Below are 21,241 nucleotides of genomic sequence, written 5' to 3'. Positions count from 1 at the left end.
GTATGGGTCTCCTTTAATCACCAAAAAGGCTATGTTCATGAATGTAAGTCTAGCAAAAGATTCTAAAGAGTAATACAAAGAAATTCTCCAGGCAGAAATATAGCACATAAATAGGCCCTATGTCTTATAAGATATAAATTGGAGCATTTGTCCGTCTAGCTCACTTATCAAGAATATCACAAACTGTATATTATTTGAACTGTATGCCTTCTTTCCTAAGAACCTGACTGTTGAAAGAATGAGTGCTTTTCTAAATACTGCAATGTGTTACTGTTTCTTCTGTGTTTTTTTGAAAATGTTTCACCACTTTTGATTGATACAATATTTCTGTATCTTCACCCATAACAGCTCTGAGCCTTCTGATAATGAACAATCTGAAGACGAGTCATCAAAATGTATAAAAATAAATGGTCCATCTCAGTCTTCAGAGGCACTGGAGGAGGAAAATGAAGAGGAAGATCTGAATTACTGTAAACTTCAGACACTAAAGGAACTTTTCCCACAGACAAGTGACCAAGAGCTGTTAAAAGTACAGTAATATAACTTTGGGTTGTTAACTGGTTTTGAAGGGCAATAGCAAAAGAGGATCTTGTAGTGCAGCAGCATTGAATATGGAAATTACAGGAAGCCAAGAGACTTTTTCCCTAGCCTTGTAGGGAAGCATTGGTTTTCCCTCCCCAAAAATATTCCAGCTGTAGGTGGTATATATGAACCTTACTCTACAGCCCAGATACAGCCATCATATCTGAGCTCAGCATGCAGATGGTAATACTAACTTGAGTATGGGATTAACTGTTTTAGTTGAACATGCTTTCAGGAACAAACACAAGGAAGAGCAAATCCCTTTCTCCAGTGGTTGACATAGGGCATAGGGAGGGATGGAGTGGGCATGCTATTCCTGAAGCCAGATATCTTCTTCCTGACACAGTAGTCTCCTTAAGGATGAGGGGAAGCTAAGCTGCACCCTCCCAGACACACACACAAGCTTGCTTCCCCCCCCCCCCCAGGGAAGTGCAAGGTGGGGGGAGAGGTTGCACATTTACATTCTTTGTATGATGCTGGTATCTTCTTTTCCACAACAGTGGCAAAGCTTCTCAGAGATTTGTCTTGGAACTTCAGATTTTCCTCAAGATCTTGATTGTTCTATTTATTCGTATTAAGACAAAGGGTAGTTTGAACTCCTAATAAGATCCCTATTTGGACTGAAGCCTGAAGTGTGTCCAGTTGATGGTAGATTAATTGTGACCTGTGAAATTGTAGACAAAGAAAATAAGCTCTTTTCTGGGGAGCCAGCAGCTTGTTCATCTGGGGGTGATCTTCAAAACCCACAAACTTATAGTGAGCTGATCACTAGAGAGACTCCAGTCATTTCTGCTGTCTTCCCACAAATTCACAGAACACTGTTCCACTCAAACCTAAAGGCTGAATGCATCTAACAGGTTTAATAATCTCCTGTTTTAATGTGATCCCATGGCTGAGACTGGGAGGAGCTGTGGCTCAGTGGTAGTCCCAGGTTCAATATCTCCAGTTATAAAAGGATTAGTTGAAACAATGTGAAAGTCCTGACCCTGAGACCCTGGAGAGCTGCTGCCAATCGGAATAGATAATACTGACCTTGATGGTCTGATTCAGTATAAGGCACTTTCATGTGTACATGGAGAATCTGCAGGATTTTCTTGCATTGCACTAATCCCGGATCATGACTTGGTCAGTGGTATCAGTACTAGATCTTTTTTCACAAGTCTCTTGTTCTTCAGATTTAGATGGCAGAACCCAAAAGTGTCTTGGTGTGAGCCACCAGGATTAGAAACCCCACATACATTAATGCATGGACAACAGGACCTTTTTTGTAGAAAAAGCCCAGCAGGAACTCATTTGCATATTAGGCCACACCTCCTGACACCAAGCCAGCCAGAACTGTGTTCCTGTGCATTCCTGCTCAAAAAAAGCCTTGATGGACAATAACAATAGTGCACACAGATGAACTGAGCAGAGGCCTTGGCTCACTGCCTGAGGAGGCCAGGCAACTGTTGAGAAGCTTGCTTTTAGTCAATCAGGGCAGCGCATGCTCAGAAACTCTTCCACAATGGAAGTACTGTTAATTGTTGCTTTTGTTGGTTCTTATTTTGTCAGCTTAAGATGTTCTAAATATTGCTTGTTGGCTGTCTCCTTTTTTCTGTTTAGCTTATAGCATCAAATGATACCATGGATGGAGCAATAGCTGCTGGCCTCAAGTTGTTTGAAGAAGGTATGCAGTGATTTCCTGTTAATTGTTTCAAAATGGGCTTTTGCATTAATTTACCCTCTAAATGAATAAAACTCATAAATCACTTGTGCACAAGGTTTTTTGAAATCTTGTACATTGACTAGTGATTATTTTTCTGTATTGTGGTTAATAGTTCTGCACTTTTTAGTGGATCAGTGAACATGATACTTTTAATCAGTTTCAGATAGTTCACCTATTCAGTTTCATGCTGGATAGCCAACATTAGTTATCTATTCTCTTATCACACCAAGGTTAGATTATTCTAATGTAGATTATTTGGGGCTGCTTTTTGAAGAGACTGAAAATTTAAATTGATCTAGATTGTAGCTGCAATACCTGGTGACAGGAACAAGTAATTAGCAACATATCTTGCTGGTATGAAAAACATAATTGTTTGTCAGTTTGTGCTGAGATACCATTCATAGTGCTAATTCTTACTTTTAAAGCCCTGTCTAACAGAGGAGCTCTAGGTTAGTAGAAAAGCAGACCCAGGGACTTGAGATCTCCCTTGTTTTGAATGGAGTAACAATCCTCTAGAAAAGGTTTGCAGCCTGGGAGTGCTGTTTGATACGGCAGTCACCTTAGAAAATCAAGTGGCTGCTGTGATTCAGAGTGCTTTTGCTCAGCTTTAGTTACACATTTATTTATTTATTTGGTTAATTTATATTCCACCCTTTCCCAGATGGGCTCAGGGTGGATTACATCCATTGCAATGCAGTCATCTTGGGGCCAGTGTTCCCTCTAAGCTGAGTTAGTGTGAACTAGCTCATAGTTTTTTAGCCTCCAGCTCACACATTTTTGTCTTAGCTCAGGAAAAATGGCCCCAGAGCAAGCTAATTTATGCCGTCGTTCACAAATTTAATGCCGTAGCACACAAAATAGAATTTTTGCTCACAAAACTATACAGCTTAGAGAGGGAATGTTGCTTGGGGCTATCCTTAAAGAGTGTTTGGAGGCTGTAGCTAGTGTAGAATACTGCAGTTGGCTTGCTAATCAGGACCAGTTACAAACATAATGTCATCCCAATTTTACAGCAATTAACACCAGCATACAACCCGCTCCCAAGGCCAATTCAAAGTGTTTGTTTTAACTTTTAAAGCCCCGCATGGCTTGGAACTCTGATATCTGAAGGAGTGTCTTCTCCCACACATTTCAGAGAACTAAGATCAGAGGGAGAGACCCTGTTGCTTGTCCCATCAACCAAAGAAGTTTGTCTGGTGGGCATGTTAGAGAGTGCCTTTTCAGTGGCAGCCCCATAATTATAGAACAACCTCCCAGGGAGGTGAGTGTGGATCTCTCACTCTCTATCTTTTGGAGGCACCTGAAGACAGTTTTGTTCATGATAACATTTGATTAGTTTATTTATTTAAATTATTTTTACGCTGCCTTTCCATCCAATCAAGGTCCACAAGGCAGCAAACATAAAAATATTTAAACAATTAAAATACAGCTAAAAATATAAAATTCAGTTAAAAACACATAACAGTAGAAAGAGGCCCAATAGCTGTATAAGAAGTACACTGGATGAAACAAAACAAAACAAAAAAGTATTCGCTTGCTGGCAAAAGACACTGATAGAGGGAGACAGACAACTCTCCCTGGGGGAACAGAAAAAAGATAGTGGCTGCCAAGGGGGAAACTAGAAAAAGGTAGATGTATGTATGAGTAGGTGGAAGGGTAGGAAGGTGGAGGTGCTGCAGATACTGTCAGGGAGAAGCCAAGACAAAAGGAGAGAGGAAGTGCAGAAAATGAGTTTTTCACCCCACTTGCAAGTCCTCATACCCCCTCCCCCTGTAGATATAGAAGTGGGATGTATTAAAAAGAAGGGTTTCAGTTATAAAGACATATGGAAATGAGTTGACCTTTCAATTTTTGTATAAAAAAGCATTAGAGTTTTAAAGACATATGGAGATGATCTGGCCATGGAAGTTTAAATATATCAGATGAAAGATGAGACTTAGAATAACTACACCTAAGCATGTTTTAAGTGTAATCCCTGTTTAAAATCATCTTGGAGTGGTTTGAAAATGAAGGCAACATAAGTCTTACAAATTTAATCTCTTTATTTTAAAAGGTGGGTCTAGAAAGAGGAAACTTGAAGAAAGTGCCAGGGATGATGCTGCAGAAATTGTTGACCAAAGTATAAAAAAGAAAAAATTGGATCCTGTAAGTAACTAGTCATGTAGAATCCCAAAACAATTTTCTTGCTTTTGTTGAATTCATGCTTTGCCAGTGGTTTCCAGGTTTTTTTTTAGCATTCTGAATTGGTTATGAAGTGTTTGTGATATAATTTTGTATAAACAATGAATATAAAACAGTTCTCCTTCTGAGATGGAGGACATCTTGGTGGGTGATTCCCACCCTCCAAACATGGAAGCAGGAACAAAGTGTTCCATTTCCTGTCATCTTGGTGGGAGTCATCCAACTCTCCAGTTCTTTTCCTGCCTTGACAGGGAGATATCTCCCCCCACACACACACACACTCCCATTGACACCTGCTTCACGCCCAGAAGATGGCAAAAAACAAACAAACACCCAAACCCTCTAAGGGTCCCTGGCCAAACTGGCTTGGAGAAAAATTACTGCCTGACCCCAGAGTGGTGAACAGCATTTCCATGGACGTGTCCCTGAGAACTAAGCACTAATGCAGTGCTTTCTGCCCTCCTTCTCAAGATCTGCCTATGCTCTCAGAATCAACATTGCTGTCAGATGGCCATCTAGCCTCCGTTTGAAAACCTCCAAAGAAGGAGAGCCCACCACCTCCCAAGGAAGCCTGTTCCACTGAGGAACCGCTCTGTCAGGAAGTTTTTCCTAATGTTTAGTCAAAAACTCTTTTGATTTAATTTCAACCCATTGGTTATGGTCTGAACTTCTGGCCAACAGAAAACAACTCCACACCATCCTCTATATGACAGTCCTTCTAATACTTGAAGTATCGTATCACCTCTCAGTCATATCCTCACCAGGCTAAACTTGCCCAGCTCCTTCAACCTTTCCTCATAGGACTTTGTCTTGAGTCCTCTTACCATCTTCATTGCCCTCCTTTGGACACATTCCAGCTTGTCTATATTCTTCTTAACTTGTGGTACCCAAAACTGAACACAATACTCTAGGTGAGGTCTAATCAGAGTAGAGTATATCGATACCATCACTTTGCATGATCTGGATACTATATTTCTGTTGATACAGTCCAAAATTGCATTGGTCTTTTTAGCTACTGCATCACACTGCTGACTCATGTCACTCAGTATATGGTCCACCAAGACCCCTAGATCCTTTTTTGCACATACTACTGCCAAGACAAGTCTCTCCTGTAATATAATTATGCATTTGTTACGTGATGACTAATCTTGCTTTCCAAACCTACAGATGTATTATACCATAAGCATTGATAGTTCAGAACTGACTTTATCTGTTCCATTAAATATTGTTAATCTGGTAGAAATATATGTACATACACATGAGTGGATATGGAGATATTACTGAGCAAAGCCAGAAGGACCAGCTTATCAAAGAGAGTTGTGTGTTATGATGCAAAGTAACATGGAGATGTTCTTGCTGTCTCAAGCCAGTTCTATGAATAGGAAGCATAGACATTGTCTAAATAAATATAGATGTATGGATTGCTGAGTTTTCCCTTTGCAGTAGTAGAGTTCAGAAAGGAGAAAATAATGGCCCTTTACACTGTAGAAAATACTCATAGAAAATAATGGTCCTTTACATTGTAGCACCGCAAAGCAGTTATTTGGTGGCGGTGCTTCCTTTCCCTCCTGCCCCTTTCTGAAACACTCCCAAAATTCCAGGAGATAATTTATCATTATTCCTGGAATTTTTGTAGTGTTTTGGGAGCGTTTCATGAATCCCAGAGTCCAACCCAAAGTAACTGATTTCAGTTTAATTTTGACTTGGGTATGTCCAAATGCACATCGTCATGTATTATGGCATGTATTATTGGTCACTCTACTGTGGCCAATCATGGGGGCAGGGTGGGGAAGCATTAAATAATAACACAGTAAAAATCCCCAAACACTTTTGTTTGGCCAGAATGTACTTACTAGAATATTTTTGATGTTGAAAAAGAGCACCTTTCTAAACGAAGGGGTGCTGAGAACGTAAAATATAGACATACGCTTTCACTGAAGAACTAAGGGTTCTAAAACAGGGCTGTTTCTAGCCTTCTGCAAACCTTGTGTATCTACAGACAAATTGTAGCTATAGCTATTTAATCAACTTTTTGACTTGGTTGGCGGTTGATATAATCCTCTCTATTTAAGAAGGAAACACTTATATGTTAACTACGTATGTGTGTATGTCACAACATTTTTATATTGGCTGACTGTTGAAATCTGTGTTATTACTGGACCTTTTGGAAAAATAGCTTTGTAAGATTAACCCCTATATTTGCTGTCATAAAAGTGCTTTGAGCCCATACTCTCCCTTTTGTTCCCCTCACTTCTAGTTCATGGTCCTATTTGCCATTCCACAGTGGGGCCAGTGTGATGTAGTAGTTGCAGTGTTAGGCTAGAATCTGGATGCCTAGGTTCAAATTCCTAGACTGCCTCAAAACTTGGTGGGTGGCCTCTGGCTGGTCATTCTACCTCATAACCTACCTAATAAAATAGGAAAGACCCATGCATGCTATCCTAACTCCTTGAGATGGAAGGGCTGAATAAAAGTTACTAGATAGCAGACCAATATCTATGACCAGCTGTATCGAGCTCATTTTACATCAGTAGTGCTTAAGTGTTACATTGTTTTAAAGAAATGCCTATTATATCTAGAACTTATGATTTTAATGAACCATTCAGCAGATCTTCAGGTTTTGTTTTTCTCTAATGGGACAAATTAATGGAGCTCACGTTTAAAATATAAATGAGGAACGTGATTGCCAAAATGTGTTACAGATTTGGCCTACAGCCAAAATTGCCTCAATGGAAATCTTACAGGATAGTTTTAAAGGCTTTTGTCAATATCCTTTTTGTCAGTATTTTTTTAGAGTTGAAATAGCACTCTCCTCTGAATCCCTGAGTAAATAAAGATATGGTCCAAATAGATGGTACAAGGCTTGTAAAGAAGTCCAGATATGTGTAAATGAGATGGGAAGGAGGCTGTGGATACACCATGATAAAATGAGGCAGTACTCAGTATCTAGAATTGGTAGCCATTTATGGGTTCCAGTTGAATTTTCGCAAGCTGATCCTTACATTTCATACAGCTTTGAATAAAGAAGTGATAATAATAATTGTTTTGTATGTTTTATTAATAAAGACCATTGCATCTCATTTTCAGAATATCTGTTTTCCATGTCTGAGGAAGTCATTAAGACTCTAACAGATACCAGCTGCTTATTTTATTAAATATGTTAAAATGGATTCATGCTTATATTTTCTTAATGCCTTTTAATCTGTGGCGTTTGTCTACAGCAGTAAAATTTCTTCCCAATTCAAATGATCTGCTGCTTTCCAGTTATTAACAGACTTGTTATTCTATTCCATGTGATTGACACATTCAGACTACAGCAGTTAAGCCATTTTTGTTACATGATTAACTTCACATTACTTTGTCAAAGGATGAATGTTCATTGTGAGGTTCATTGGACCATCTTCTGGTTCTGACAAGAAGTTAGTTGAAACCTAAAACCTGTCTTTTGAACCATAGTTGGAAAGTCCTGAAAACCAGTGGGAAAGGCGTGAAAACTTGGTTAGCAAACTACACAAAGAATTTCCCAGCTTGGATAAAGAGGTATGTGAAGAGGGGAAGGGATGTCACTCAGTGGAAGAGTCTCTACTTTGCATGCAGGTCCCATGTTCAGTCCCCAGCATTTCCAGTTAAGAAGGACCAGGCAGTAGGTGATATCAAAGACCTCTGCCTGAGACCATTGCCAGTCTAAGTAGACAGTACTGACCTGGATGGACTGATGGTCTGATTCAGCATAAGGCAGCTTCATGTGTGTCATGCTTGGCACAAAATGTATGCTTTGTATGACTTTTATGCAAAAGCTATTAATACATGATGTGCAAAGTACAAATTGTAGCTATTACCATAGTTAGTGTTCTGTACTATAATTCTTCCCTTTGAAAAGAATTTTGATGGTATAGAAGCAGCCAAAGTGGGTCAGTTCTCCCCCCCCCCCCCACCGCCAAGCACATAAGGTGTTTCTGTCATAGTGTGTATTCTTCTTTATGAACCTTAAACCAGTGCCATGGAGTAACACATGATCTTGCCCAGGGGAACAGACTCCATCCTCCCTCAGTCTTTTTCTGTTAACTCTGTTAATAAAAAAAATGCCTAATATAGTATGTTACTTGGCAAACTGATGTGGGAGGAGTAAGAAGGCATCCTGATTTTTTATGTAATTCAGTTATTAACAAAGCAGTGAGCTCCTAGGTCCCATTATGAACTAGAACAGAAAATTATTATCACAGTGGAATGTGGTCACTTCCTGAATTCTGGATTTGGAGCTAGTGTGTTCTGTCATTATTAGACAGCATTTGGGAAGGAGGGGCTTTGTTCCAGGTAGTTGTAATGACACTATAGTCATTAAATACCTTTCCCTGTTTTTGAATATGCATAAATGACTGTGCAATTGTAGCAGAACAAAGTTGGAGTCCAGTAGCACCTATAAGAGCAACAAAGTTTTATTTATAAGCTTTTGAATGCAACCCCACTTCTTCAGATACAGTGAAACAGAATTTTCTCAGCCATTACATAGAGAAAGTGAGGGGTGGGTTGATTTTGTTGCCAAGAAGGACAATTGGGCCTTCCTGGCAACAAAACCAACCCTGCCCCCCTATGTGTAATGGTTGAGGAAATTCTGTTTCATTGTATCTGAAGAAGTGGGCTTGCACACTTAAATGTATCACGGTTCTTAAAGGTGCCACTGGACTCAAACTGTGTTCTCCTACTTCAAACCAACATGACTACCCACCTGCATCTATGTGCAATTATAGAGTATTCAAAAATGCAGTGACAGTTATGCAGAGTTTCTTGTGTGGTTGTTTTCTTTAACTAGGAGCTGAGAGATGTGCTTCGGGAACACAACTGGATATTTCGGGAAGCTCTGGAATCTTTAAAAGTGTTTATGGAAGATCAAGAGGGTAAAATGGGCTCAATATTATTGTATTTGCATTTTATCCTAAATACAAATCTTCCTTTTTCACTACTCTAATATGCTTTATCTGTCCCAGTCCACTGAGATTCTCACACTTAGTTTTAAGTAATTCATGGATAGATTTTTAGATAGGGGGAAAGATTATGTTAGATCTGAATATGTAACCATTGAGGATTTTATGGAGGAGGAATAAAAGTTAAGGAACAAACTGGTGATGATCATTAAAACCTGTAAGTGAGGATTTTATGACCAAATCTTGGCTCTTCCTCCTCTTTAGAACAGAATGTAACTGGAAGATCTGATCAGCACTCTGTGGGAAATTTGGATGCATTCATGGGGGAGCGAGAAGTTAAAAGTGGGGGACTGAACCTAGCAGTGTGCAAAAATGTGCACGTTACCTGTGTGAAAAAATATACACATTAAAAAACCAAAATTTGGAAATCCCTTCACAGTTAGCCCTTTTATTGCCATGACGCATAATTTTTAAGGAATTTTGTCACACAAAGGACTAGTTTTTTTAAGTGTTTCCTGTCATTCTTGATTTGCTCGCATATTATATCTGTGCTCTAGGTCATAGATGCACTTTTCCTAGGATCTCTAATTTTCAGAATTGAAGAAACGCACACCCATTGGATTGTATGTAAAAAAAACCAACACCTCACCCTTCCTATAGAATCATAGAGTTGAAAGGGACCTCCAGGGTCATCTAGTCCAATCCCCTGCACAATGCAGGGACTTCACAGTACCTTCCCACACACACACACACATCCCCAGTGACCCTTGCTCTATGCCCCGAAGATGGCAAAAACCTGTAGGATACTTGCCAAACTGGCTTGGAGAAAAATTATCTGTGGTATCTGCAAATGTTGGAGGAATGGATTGGGAAACTTGGTAAAGTGTTAACTTTTCTCCTTGACTGTCACATATATCTTTCCAAAGTGAGAGAAGGAGATTGGGGAGCCCAACAATGATTACTGCATAAAGCAGAATCAAGTTTGCAATTATGGTTTGTATTCCATTCATTTTTGTTTGTCGTCCCCCCACCCCCACCCCCCGATCTTTCAGTTCTTCACCCACCCATTGCACAAGACTGGAGCAAATTTTCTGTGTGCCTGAACCAGTTACCTCCATTTTTGTCTGCACATCACGTATTCTCTCCATTCATCGCTACTATCACTGCTGTAATAGGTTCTCTTTGTGGTAAACTTGATGGCCTAGGGACTATGAGTAGGGTAATGAAAATAGACTTTCCTACATACTTTCAGGATTCTCCATGTAGCCATGTAAAAAAAAATATCCAGAAATATTTGTGAGAAACTATTGCATATTTCACTATAAAAACTAAACTTATTTTAGTGCTTTAACAATATAAAATGTACTGTTTGTCCTATTCATGAAATTTAAAAGTTTGGACGTCTTTTCTATGAGCACAACTGAATATTCTTGATACTGGAGAGAGTGCTGAAAACCATTCCGACCTATACCTACAATATCATGCAAACCTTAGTTTTTACCAACTGAAAGGTAGGGGGGAAATGGAAGAGACAGATTTTGTAATAAACAAAAATATATTATTTGTATCAAACAGTCCTAGTAGGTCTAGTAGCATATTTAGATACCAGGTTATGCTTTGCAGCATAAAACATAATTAATACATTTTCTGTTTGGGCTTCCTAGCCCACTGGTCTCCTTGAGTGCTATCTGCCTGACTATGGTTTGGTATGGGCTGGAGCACTATTACAGGCAAGGTCTGGAGCACAAGGTTAGTGACCCTCCAGAGCAGTTGATCCAGCAAAACACCTGCTCTCAGCTTAAATAGGTTGGTGGGGGAAGCAGCCCCAGCTTTTCTGAGGGCAGCTTCTGGAACTCACCTGGCTAGATCCTAATTGGGCCAGAATCCTGCAGGAGGGTTGTCACCTAAAGCACAACAGTCTGGCTCACAGGTTGAGCTACCAGCCTGGTACTGCATTTTCTCTCATTTGCCTTGATGCAAGCCTGCTGCCTTCACTGTTCCTGCCAGGTGGAGGAGAATCCAGGGAGTGGGCAGTGGTCCAGGCTGTGGTTTTTCATGGTGATGAGTAACTGTTCCAGGATCTGGGAGGGCAGCTGGAGGGTCTGCTGGTGGAGCCTCAACAGCAGGCTTTTCAAGGCCAGCTCTTGGAGCTGGTGGCCAGGGTCTTTGAGGCCTAGTATAGGGCAGAGGTCTCCATGATTCCTCTGGCATTCCTTGGCCAATGTTTCCGGTTCCCCAGGCTTTGTTTCTGATGGTTGTGAGTCTGTGGACTACCCAGTGGGGTTCTGATGCCACCTTCTCAAAGCCCACTATCACCCATTAACATGGAGGAGAACTTAAAAGCACAGCAAATATTCTTTCTGTTCCCAGTCACTGCTCTTCATAGCAGGAATCTTGAGGACCAGTGGGGGATGGAGAGGTTCTAACATGCCCTCCCCAGTGAGGTTTCATTAAACCCAGGCTTGCCATTTTCTAATGTCAGTTGTCTTACATAAGAATCTTCAAATTATATACTTTGTACCAGCTGGTCTTTTTTAAAAAAATCACTCATTCCAAAAGAGAATACATTTGGGGGGGGGGGTGTCCATCAAATTTCTAATTGGAAAAATGTAAAGGTCCACAATGTAAAGGTCCCTTACCATTTTACTGGGTTCTTCTAAACTTTCACATCACAGGTGAACATAAGATATATATTTTAAGCTAAAATGTTCAAAATGGCATGTTTAGTACTAATGGCTGACTACAGGCTGTAGCATGTTGATGGCAATTGACTGCCAGTTCATGACAAAAAGAATAAAACAGCCCCAACTATCCCCTTACAGTCTGGAGTGGGGAGCTGTAAATGCTCCTTGTATGGTATCACTCATGTTCTAGTTTAGTCTTCAATCTCAGCGGTCAGGACTAGAAAAGAGTAGGAGTCCAGTAGCACCTTAAAGACTAGCAACATTTGTGGTAGGGTATGAGCTTTCGTGAGTCACTGTTCATTTCAGATCTGAAGAAGTGAGCAGTGGTTCACAAATGCTTATACTCTACCGCACATTTTATTAGTCTTTAAGGTGCTACTGGACGCCTTTTCTACTGCTGCAGGTAGACTAACATGGCTACTCATCTCAGTCAGCACTGTAAGACTGACAGTGAGCTGGTAGTATTTTTATTTATTTTAATTTATATCCTGCCCTCCCCATCAAAGGCAGGCTCAGGGTGGCTCACAGGTTACGGGTCACACAATCAGATTAGCATGACCAACAGAATAAAACAACAATTAAATCCACCCCCTTGAGATTCTTTATGGACTCCACCTTTAGTCCTTTTTTTTCTACGTGTAGGCCAGAACAGTGTGCCACCTCTTTCCTTACAGAGCACTTCAGGTACTAAATACTATGCAGCCGAGATAATGCAGGAATTTTTATGCCTTCTGAACTGTTTGGGTGATATTGTTGAAGTTTGAAATGCACTTTTAACTTTCAATTCATTGTTGAGTGTCATGTCTACTTCAATTCATGTAATCTTTCGTATATTGTCCCTACTAGAGCTAGTAGATACCACCAACAGCTTCTTTACAGCTCTTTCATTCCACATAATATTTCTTGTTTTGGTTTTTTTAATTGAATGAAGTGTAAGAACAGTTGTTGGAAAACATGGGGAGACTTAATTCAACTTTTCCAAAAATCTTGTGCTTACTAGTTAGCAGTCAATTTAGTATTACCGTGTATTCAAAGTTAGGCAGTTATGATTAAAAGTTCTGCTTTTTAAGAGTATTGAAAAATACTAGCATATCTTTATACGAAATGTATGAAGGCAATGGCAAACCACCCTGTAAAAAGGTCTGCCATAAAAACGTTGTGAAAGCAGCATCACCCCATAATCAGAAACCACTGGTGCTTGCACAGAGGCTTACCTTTACCTTTATCAGCAATACAATGTGGTGCTTCCAGGTGACTGTCTTTGCAATGATAGCCTTAGTTCATTGAAGAGCATCTTTAGCCCATATGCAGGCATTTACACATGTGCTGCATATCAGTGCCTTCCCTTCCTGTGCTATATTAGAGAACACTCCTGAAGTCCCCACCCCTCCCAGGTTTTGAGGACCTCTGTGATTGCAGAACTCAATGTGAAGTGCTTTGATTCCACAGTGATTTGTTTCACATACCAATATAGAAGAACCTGAAATGGCTTGCGGTAGGTAACAGAATGATTTTTCTCCTCGAAGCCATTTATTCATTTCCACAATATATTTTTATACATCCCTTAAGTGCGTACGTGCCAAAGTGAACATGTGATTTTATAGCAGCATGACTGAAATAGTAAATGGGTACACTGAAAAGTGTTGGAGGAAGGGAAATAGGTTTGAATATGTTTAATATACATAGCTAGAAAACAGCTATAGAGAAGGGACGAACTGTAGAGTTCTCTCAGCAAATTGCTTTGTGAATTACTGTGCATTCAAAGTCAATTTGAGGTCAAAGCAGTGATCAGAGTCACAAAAAACTTCCAAAACACAGGTATGTTTTTGATTATTTTTCATTAATAGCTGATTTCTCATTCTTTCTCCCCTCCAATTCCCATTCCCAAAGCAGGTTGTAAAAGCAGGGGAGTTGCTGTTTGCAAAATACAACTCACAAGCTTTTTCGGGCTTGTTTTTTTTAGATCCTGTGTTGGTGGTTTGCCATAAAATGTACTACTGTAATTGTTTCTCCTAAAAACACAGGAACTCCCTTAACTCATATTTTGTGTATTGTGTGATTGACCCTGTGGTGGGCATGCCATGCATGTTACCAGTAGTAAGAATAATCTGCTTCACTTAGAGCAGTGTGCAGTTACAAGTCTACTAATTGTCTGCCTGAATTTCAGTTACATTTGTAAAAGTGTACCTTGAATACAATTCAGCAATTGGTGAAATTGCTAATCTGATTTTCCTTCTCTTGCCTGAAATACAAGGCCCACTTGCAGTGACAGAGCCCCTAAGAGGCATTCACAGCTTTGCATTAAATTCTTGTTATAAAGTTGTATTCTATAATTATGTCCTATGAAAAATACTACTATTGAGAAACGATGGAATATAAAAGTATTTTAAGTAACTGCTAAAGAGGTGTGTGCATGTAAAGGTTGTTGCTACTAAAATATTGCAGACTATGATGCCTTCACATAAAAATTCAGCAGATGATTGATTTGCTAATTCAGGAGTACCCCATCTGATTGAATACTGCTCTATGACCCCTGTGTTAAAAGACATTCAGATGCTAAGTAACTTTTTATATTTAGTCTGTCAACAAATGGTCTTAGAGACAAGAGAAAAGATTCATGTAACAATTATTTTCCCTGAACAATGATTAGTTAATAACACACTGATCTACCCAGATAAGAGATACAGAACAATCTTAGGAGCAAATGTCTATTCCGTTCAAAATTAGTGAATATTTAGACTTTTAAATGGGATTGTGCAATGTTCTGTTGTGATTTGCTTATTAAGTGATTCAGTATGATTTTGGGAAAACTGCCAAAGAATAGGAAAATGTTGCAGTGTGTATAAATCAAAAAGTATTCCAGAAGATAAAGATGGATACTTTGTAGTTCCCCCCCCTTTTTTGTTATCTACATGTCATGTCTCTGAATCTTTGTTTTGTTAAATATTGTATACAGATACACAGTATCCTTCCAAAAGTGAAGTTTCAAATGGGAAGGAAGTTTCAGCAGTTAACACCAACCATCACGAAAATGACGCTGATGTAAAGCTCAAACAGAAACCTTCCCCAAAATCTCAAAATGGTTTCAGAAAAAAAGATAAAAAGAAAAAAATTTGGACTACTAAAAAGGACTCGCAAGATTCAGAATATGAATCAGCTTCAGAAGCTGGGAGCTCCCTCGATGAGGACTATGGTGGTGCAGAAGAAGTGATGGAAGATGGTTACAAAGCTAAAATACTTAACTTCTTGCAAGATGCTTCCCTGGGCGAACTCACTTTGATCCCACAATGTTCCCAAAAAAAGGCTCAAAGGATAATAGAGCTCCGTCCCTTTAACAGTTGGGAAACTCTGGTAAGTGTGTATTCCTTCTCCTCCCTTAAATATCCACAGCATGTAATGCAGTCAAGGATATCTTAAATCCAAGGAGGAATAGATGGGTGGCCTTTTCCTGATTAGGCTAAAACACTATGCTCATTCTAAGCCAATAGCATTTCAAATAGTGTCAGATGACCTAATTTTGAATGAATTAAGGGGTGATTTTCCTGCAAAACCCAAGCTGATTGGCTGGCAATACTGTCACTCACTATTTAGCACTGAAACTTGGTTCATTTCACTGCAGAAGAAGAATTCAGAGCTTTCATTTGGGGAGCTGCTACTTGTTAGCCTGTTCTAATCTGCTGTAACTGAGAAACCTTTCAGAAGGCAAGAATGTGGCAGAATTTCATGCTGCTTCTGCTTCAGAGAATCGGCAACCAACTTCCAGGCTGCTCCATGATTGAAGATGCCAGCATGGATATTTTACGCTTTATCGTTTGCAGAGCTGCTTCTTCTTCTTTTGTTCCTTCTTTGGATCATTATCCTCATTATTTATTATTAAGCCTGGTTTTGTTAACTAAGCAATGTGGCCATTTTAAGTTGTGCTGCAATTTTTTAATTTTCAAAAGTAAAGCATTGGGAAGCCTTAAAATGTTGAATAAGAAGGGAAAATATAGCTACTGGTGAGTATTTGGTGCACCATCCCAAATTTCTGTATTGCATTTTTCAGATGTTTTTCACAACTGTGTGTTTTAAGCTGTGTGTGCTACAATAAAAAGACCAGCCTCTTGCTTGAACAAATGTGACTTTGTTATAAGGAATGGATGATTATGCAAAGGAAATATTGCAGAATGCTAGTTTTTTTGTGTTGTTATTTTTGCTGTGACATGGAGTTTTAGAGATGTAGAAGAAAATATGTCCTTTTATCCAGGTATCTGTTACTTTTGCTCTTTTAAAAAAGGATTTCTTGGGGTGAGGGGAAGAAGATTTGGAAGCAGCCGTTTCTAATTGATAAAAGCTTATATTTACGCATTCTCATTATGCTGTACTACTTGTTGGCCATTTCATCATATGAGACATAAGGTGGCTTGGTCAAGTTTTGAAAGAAAAATAAATGTTTGTGCGTATTTTAAAGTGTGTACGTGAAAAACGCAGAAATATAGCTTTATAGGGATGGTGCTGTAGAGACGGTTTTGCCCGAAGCCTTTGACTGTGAACTGAACATCTGCTCCTTTTTTAAAACATGTTGAGCTTTGCCTAAACTGATTCTTTGCTAAAGTATTTGCTGCAGGGCTGCCTTCCTCTGAAATGGTTTTTATAAAATTAAGTTGTGTGAGCCTGTTTGGATTCAAAATCTCTTTAATAAAAGGTGCCTTTGTCAGCATTCAAAGATGTATATAGTTACTGTAGCTACATGCCCACAGTTTTAATATAATGTAGCAAATTACAGCCCTTAACAGGCTTTTTTTTTTTTAAGTAGCTTCTTACTTACGTTTAAACTTGTATTAATGAAACGCAAGTATTGGGATTTTCAGTATAAAAATTAAAGATGGTATTTTGCAAAATGTTCTGTTTTATTTTGTGACATCTCCAAAGAGAAAAGGAGAGTTTAGGCTGGTTTTAATAGGGGTGTGTTACAGGAAATTTTCCTTTTATTTTACTGTGACTTTCTCATATTTACTAAGAAATTGGCAAAATGTGACCAGTATTTAAAGAATTTTATAAATAGTTCCTTATACGGTAGAAATATATATAGCAGTGAATCTGACAAAGCAGAATGAAAACTGATTGACAATTCTGTCCATACAGCGTTGTACTTCTGTGATCAAAAGTTCAGCTGTAAGATCAGGCCTCTTATACAGTAAACACTCAAGTAAAATCTCAAGTTGTATGCTTAGCGTTAAATATTTTTATGTAAGCTATTCACATAGTTGAGGGGTAGGATCCTAAGAATTCCAGGCATAATTCCCTTTGGAGAACACAGTTCCCCATCTGCCCTGCTTCCACTGTGTAAATACACACACCCACACCCCAGCTGCTTCTGAGTGTTGGGAACCCACGGGAACAGAATGTGGTGTGAAGGAAGTTGTGCATTCTCCCTGACCCACCCAAGCAGAAGTAACTTCAGTTTTCATTAGTTGCACTTTGGAGCAATTTAAAGTGCCTGTGTCTGTAATTTTACATAAAGCAATTGTTTTTAAAACAGTTAAGAGAAAATATATGCACTTTCTTAATGAATGGAAAAAATCATTAGCATTGAAAAGTATATTCACTTTTACAGTTCTTGGGGAGAAGAGGAAATTGTAATTTGAAGCTTTTTTCAAAGAATATTGATTGCCAAGGATGGGCAGTGGGACCTCACATGAATGATAAATTTTAATACTGGGACCTAGGGATTTTTAGGTTTAGAAAAAGTGTGGTCTGAAACAAATTTACCTTGAATATTAAATGCTACAGTAGGTCAAATGACACTTTCACTGTATGATAGGTGGTGTTTTCACATAGATATGATGAAGTACGCAGTAATTTTGTGGGGAGGGGGAAGCTACTTGCAGGAATCAGCTTCTGGTAGTCTGTGAAACACTGGGTAAAATAAAAAGGATGCTCAAAGCTATTACATTTGCAGTAGCATAACCTTGTTTGGAGTAAATGGAAATTAGTTAGGTTGGGGATTTCATCCCTAGTTTTCTGACACCCACACAACCTTTTGAAAATAAAGGGTTTAGTCCAGCCACTGCTAAGCACTTTTTGGTCTGTGTGGTTTTATTGGAATAAAGTTTGACCACAAGTCAGCCATAGTTGTATTTTTTAAGTCCCATAGATTTAACTTTGGCTGGATTATAGTATACTGAACAGATAGAACTGTAGGTTCAGGTGGGTAGCCATGTTGGTCTGAAATAGCAGATCAAAGTTTGAGTCCAGTGACACCTTTGAGACCAACACAGTTTTATTCAAGGTATAAGTGTCCATGTGCCTGCACAGTTCTTCAGACTCAAACTTTGTTCAAATGGAACTGTATCAACCTGAACTTGTTGGTATATGACCCAGCTATAGCCTATTATTCATATAACTTGTGTTGGAAAACAGTTGAATGTGTTCTTGTTGCAACTTGGAAACAGATGTTAACAATCTGACATGAAAAGGGGTGGTTTTTGTAACAGATGGCCTCATTTGGGGTGCATTGTTTAAAGATTACTAGATTTATCTTCATGCCAGCCTGAGCTTTAGGCATTTAGAATAATTACTGAAATTTTCTAATCTCTTATTAAAAATCATTGTGGTTTAGCTTTTTTTAGAAACTCCATATCTTGGTTTATAGTTGCTTAAATTCTCAAATGTTTTGTAAATGTTGAAGCTTAGCTTCTACTATATTCACTGAACTGTCAGATCAAAGCAATATATCCAGATATTGAGATAAGTGTATGAAATGATTGTTTTCAAATAATTTATCATGCTTAAGGATAGATTTTACAATTACAGGGAAATTTAGTCAATATTTGGAAAGAAGACTTTGTATAAATCTACTTATGGTGTGTGGTTTATGGTAGCTATTGGGGTTGAGTAATGTAAAAAGTCCTCTCAGTCTAAGAAAATGTCCTGTTTTTGTAAACTATATACAGAAAATGGCTTAGGAGTTCATTTGGCTTAGGAACTGGGATGTTCCCTGTCCTTTTCTTTAACAAATTGTTCTCTAGCCTTAATCTTGGTTAAGTTAATGGCAGTGCATAGTATTGCTCTAGGTACCAGTGTGCTGACTATGTTTAATGCTTATCAGGGTTTGTTTTCAAAACCTGCTTCCAGGCCTGATTATGAGTGAATCATAGCTTAATGTTCATTCAGAATTTTACTGGCATCATAGTGGAGGCTGGGGAAGGGTCCCACAGAGAGCCATTGCATGGCCCACTCCAAACTCATCAGCAGTGCTGTCCACTTCCCATGTACAGTTTGCACATTAAGGATTCCACTGTATTAAAAAGCATACATTAGAAGTATATGAATGGGGGAAGGGGCCACAAAAAGTATTGCTATGTTTAAACACAGCCTAAATAGTACTGAAATACTCATTCTACTCCCTGTCTAGTTTGTTTTTCCCCTTTTATTGAAGAATTACCATATTCCTTAACTTCAGATTCATTGTTAGCTCTCACTAGTTCTGCAGACATTTTCCACCTTTCCTTCATCTTTTATGCGTTTTCTTTTGACTGTAAATTTTTCACTCTCCTGTCTTCACTGTTCTATGAAGCATGTCAATTTTGTGTTCTGTAACTAGCTAGTACAATTTTGGTACAAAATAGAAGTGTTCCTTGTGATTAGCAAAGATTTTGGAAATGTATTTACTGGATTAAGCCAAGCAAGTGCCTAGTGAAGCTGTTGTTGTTCAGTCACACAGTCGAGTCCGACTCTTTGCGACCCCATGAACAAAGTCACACCAGGCCCGCCTGTCTTCCACCATCCTCTGAAGTCTGGTCAAATTTGTATTAGTTACATCGTTAATGCTGTCCAGCCATCTCCTCTTTTGCTGTCCCCTTCTTCTTTTGCCTTCTGTTTTCCCCTAGTGAAGCTAGATCCTGGCAAAGCAAAGTGAAACACAAAAAGCCTGTTAATCTCATCCATTATGTATGAAATTAAGTTGTACAAAGGTGGGGCATAAAAAGTAATAGACTTTCTCAATAGTTGGGACAACAAAAGAGTCTTAAAGCCTGGGATCAGAAAATAACATTAGCAAGTTTTGAATTCTGGTTCTTATTTCATTGTACGACTTCTCTGTCTAAACAAGTGAGAAGGGTGGTTCTCAGATGCTGGAGGCAGTGCTCTTAGAACAGCAGCCAGGTTGCTGACAACCATTGTCCATGTTGATCATCTTGCCTATGAAAGGGCATTTCCTTCCTTTTCAGTGTGGAAGGCTTAGGAATGTGAAGATTGTAACATGAAAGTCACTGGAGGTCACTGGAAGTGATGGCTGCCATACTTCCCACTGTTGCAAGGTGGGAACAGTTTCAGGATAGCCTTGTTGGTCTGCTGTAGCAGAATTAGATTCTAGGTTGGTAGCACCCAAGAGAGCAACAAGATTGCCAGGACTTTAAAGCTTATAAAATCTCATTGCTCTCTGGATGTTGTTGAACTCAAATCAAGAAAGGAATGCAATTCCATTGAGTGGATTGGGAATGGTCTGTGCTACCTAGCTACTATGCAGGATTAGTATTTCAAAGTGAAGATTCGAATATAAGCCTCCCTTAAAGTTGTTGCTACTCTCACCACTATAGCTAACCTGTTCAGGGATATTCAAGGAGAGTATTAGTAGTAGGAAACTAAATGGTATGTGTTTTGCTTTAATGCACTGGTAATATAAAGCAAAAAATTATGTGCAATTACAAAAAAAAATCAAAATTATCTCATGTTGTCAGTATGCAGTACAAATAGCTCATTTTCTGTCTTTACCTACAAGCACCTGCACCTGCTTTTGCCTTTGTATGGCTAGTGAGTGCCCTCTGCTGTCGAAACATGAGTTTTCATTAATCAGGAAGCTTTCTAGCGTTAGCTGAAAGCTGTGCTGCTATTTAACAATCTTGGAGTAGTATGACCGGGCTCCCTTGAAGAAGAAGACATGTGCTTCCTTGACTGAAACTCCATCCATGTTTATATAAATTGGCCAGGAGAACAGAGGTTATATACTGTTATAATTTAACTTGAATAAAAATAAAGCTCAGTTGGCATGCATTCCCCATTACCAGTTTCCTGATACAAATGAGTTGTTGCCATTCCTTCCAGTGGGGATTAAATAAATCCATGCTAGGTCCTTCCTTTTATGCTGGCTGGACCAAGATCTGATGTTGGGAATCCTATGGGGTGTA

At 39.0% G+C, this 21,241-nt stretch overlaps 1 protein-coding gene across 1 annotated transcript in view; it reads left to right on the top strand.

The window, feature by feature from the left end:
- Positions 1 to 21,241, top strand: part of SMARCAD1 (SWI/SNF-related, matrix-associated actin-dependent regulator of chromatin, subfamily a, containing DEAD/H box 1) — a 54,431-nt gene that overhangs the window by 14,161 nt on the left and 19,029 nt on the right. Inside the window, exons 4-9 of the mRNA XM_060247051.1 lie at positions 349 to 529; positions 2,185 to 2,248; positions 4,341 to 4,432; positions 7,925 to 8,008; positions 9,279 to 9,363; positions 15,031 to 15,425. Of these exons, the coding sequence (XP_060103034.1) occupies positions 349 to 529; positions 2,185 to 2,248; positions 4,341 to 4,432; positions 7,925 to 8,008; positions 9,279 to 9,363; positions 15,031 to 15,425 (901 nt within the window). The remainder of the gene's footprint in view (positions 1 to 348; positions 530 to 2,184; positions 2,249 to 4,340; positions 4,433 to 7,924; positions 8,009 to 9,278; positions 9,364 to 15,030; positions 15,426 to 21,241) is intronic.

This window comes from Heteronotia binoei, chromosome 9 (genome assembly GCF_032191835.1).
Source record: "Heteronotia binoei isolate CCM8104 ecotype False Entrance Well chromosome 9, APGP_CSIRO_Hbin_v1, whole genome shotgun sequence".
In the NCBI taxonomy this organism is placed as follows: domain Eukaryota; kingdom Metazoa; phylum Chordata; class Lepidosauria; order Squamata; family Gekkonidae; genus Heteronotia; species Heteronotia binoei.
Note: the sequence above shows the minus strand (reverse complement) of the source record. Positions and strands in the feature narration are given on the sequence as shown.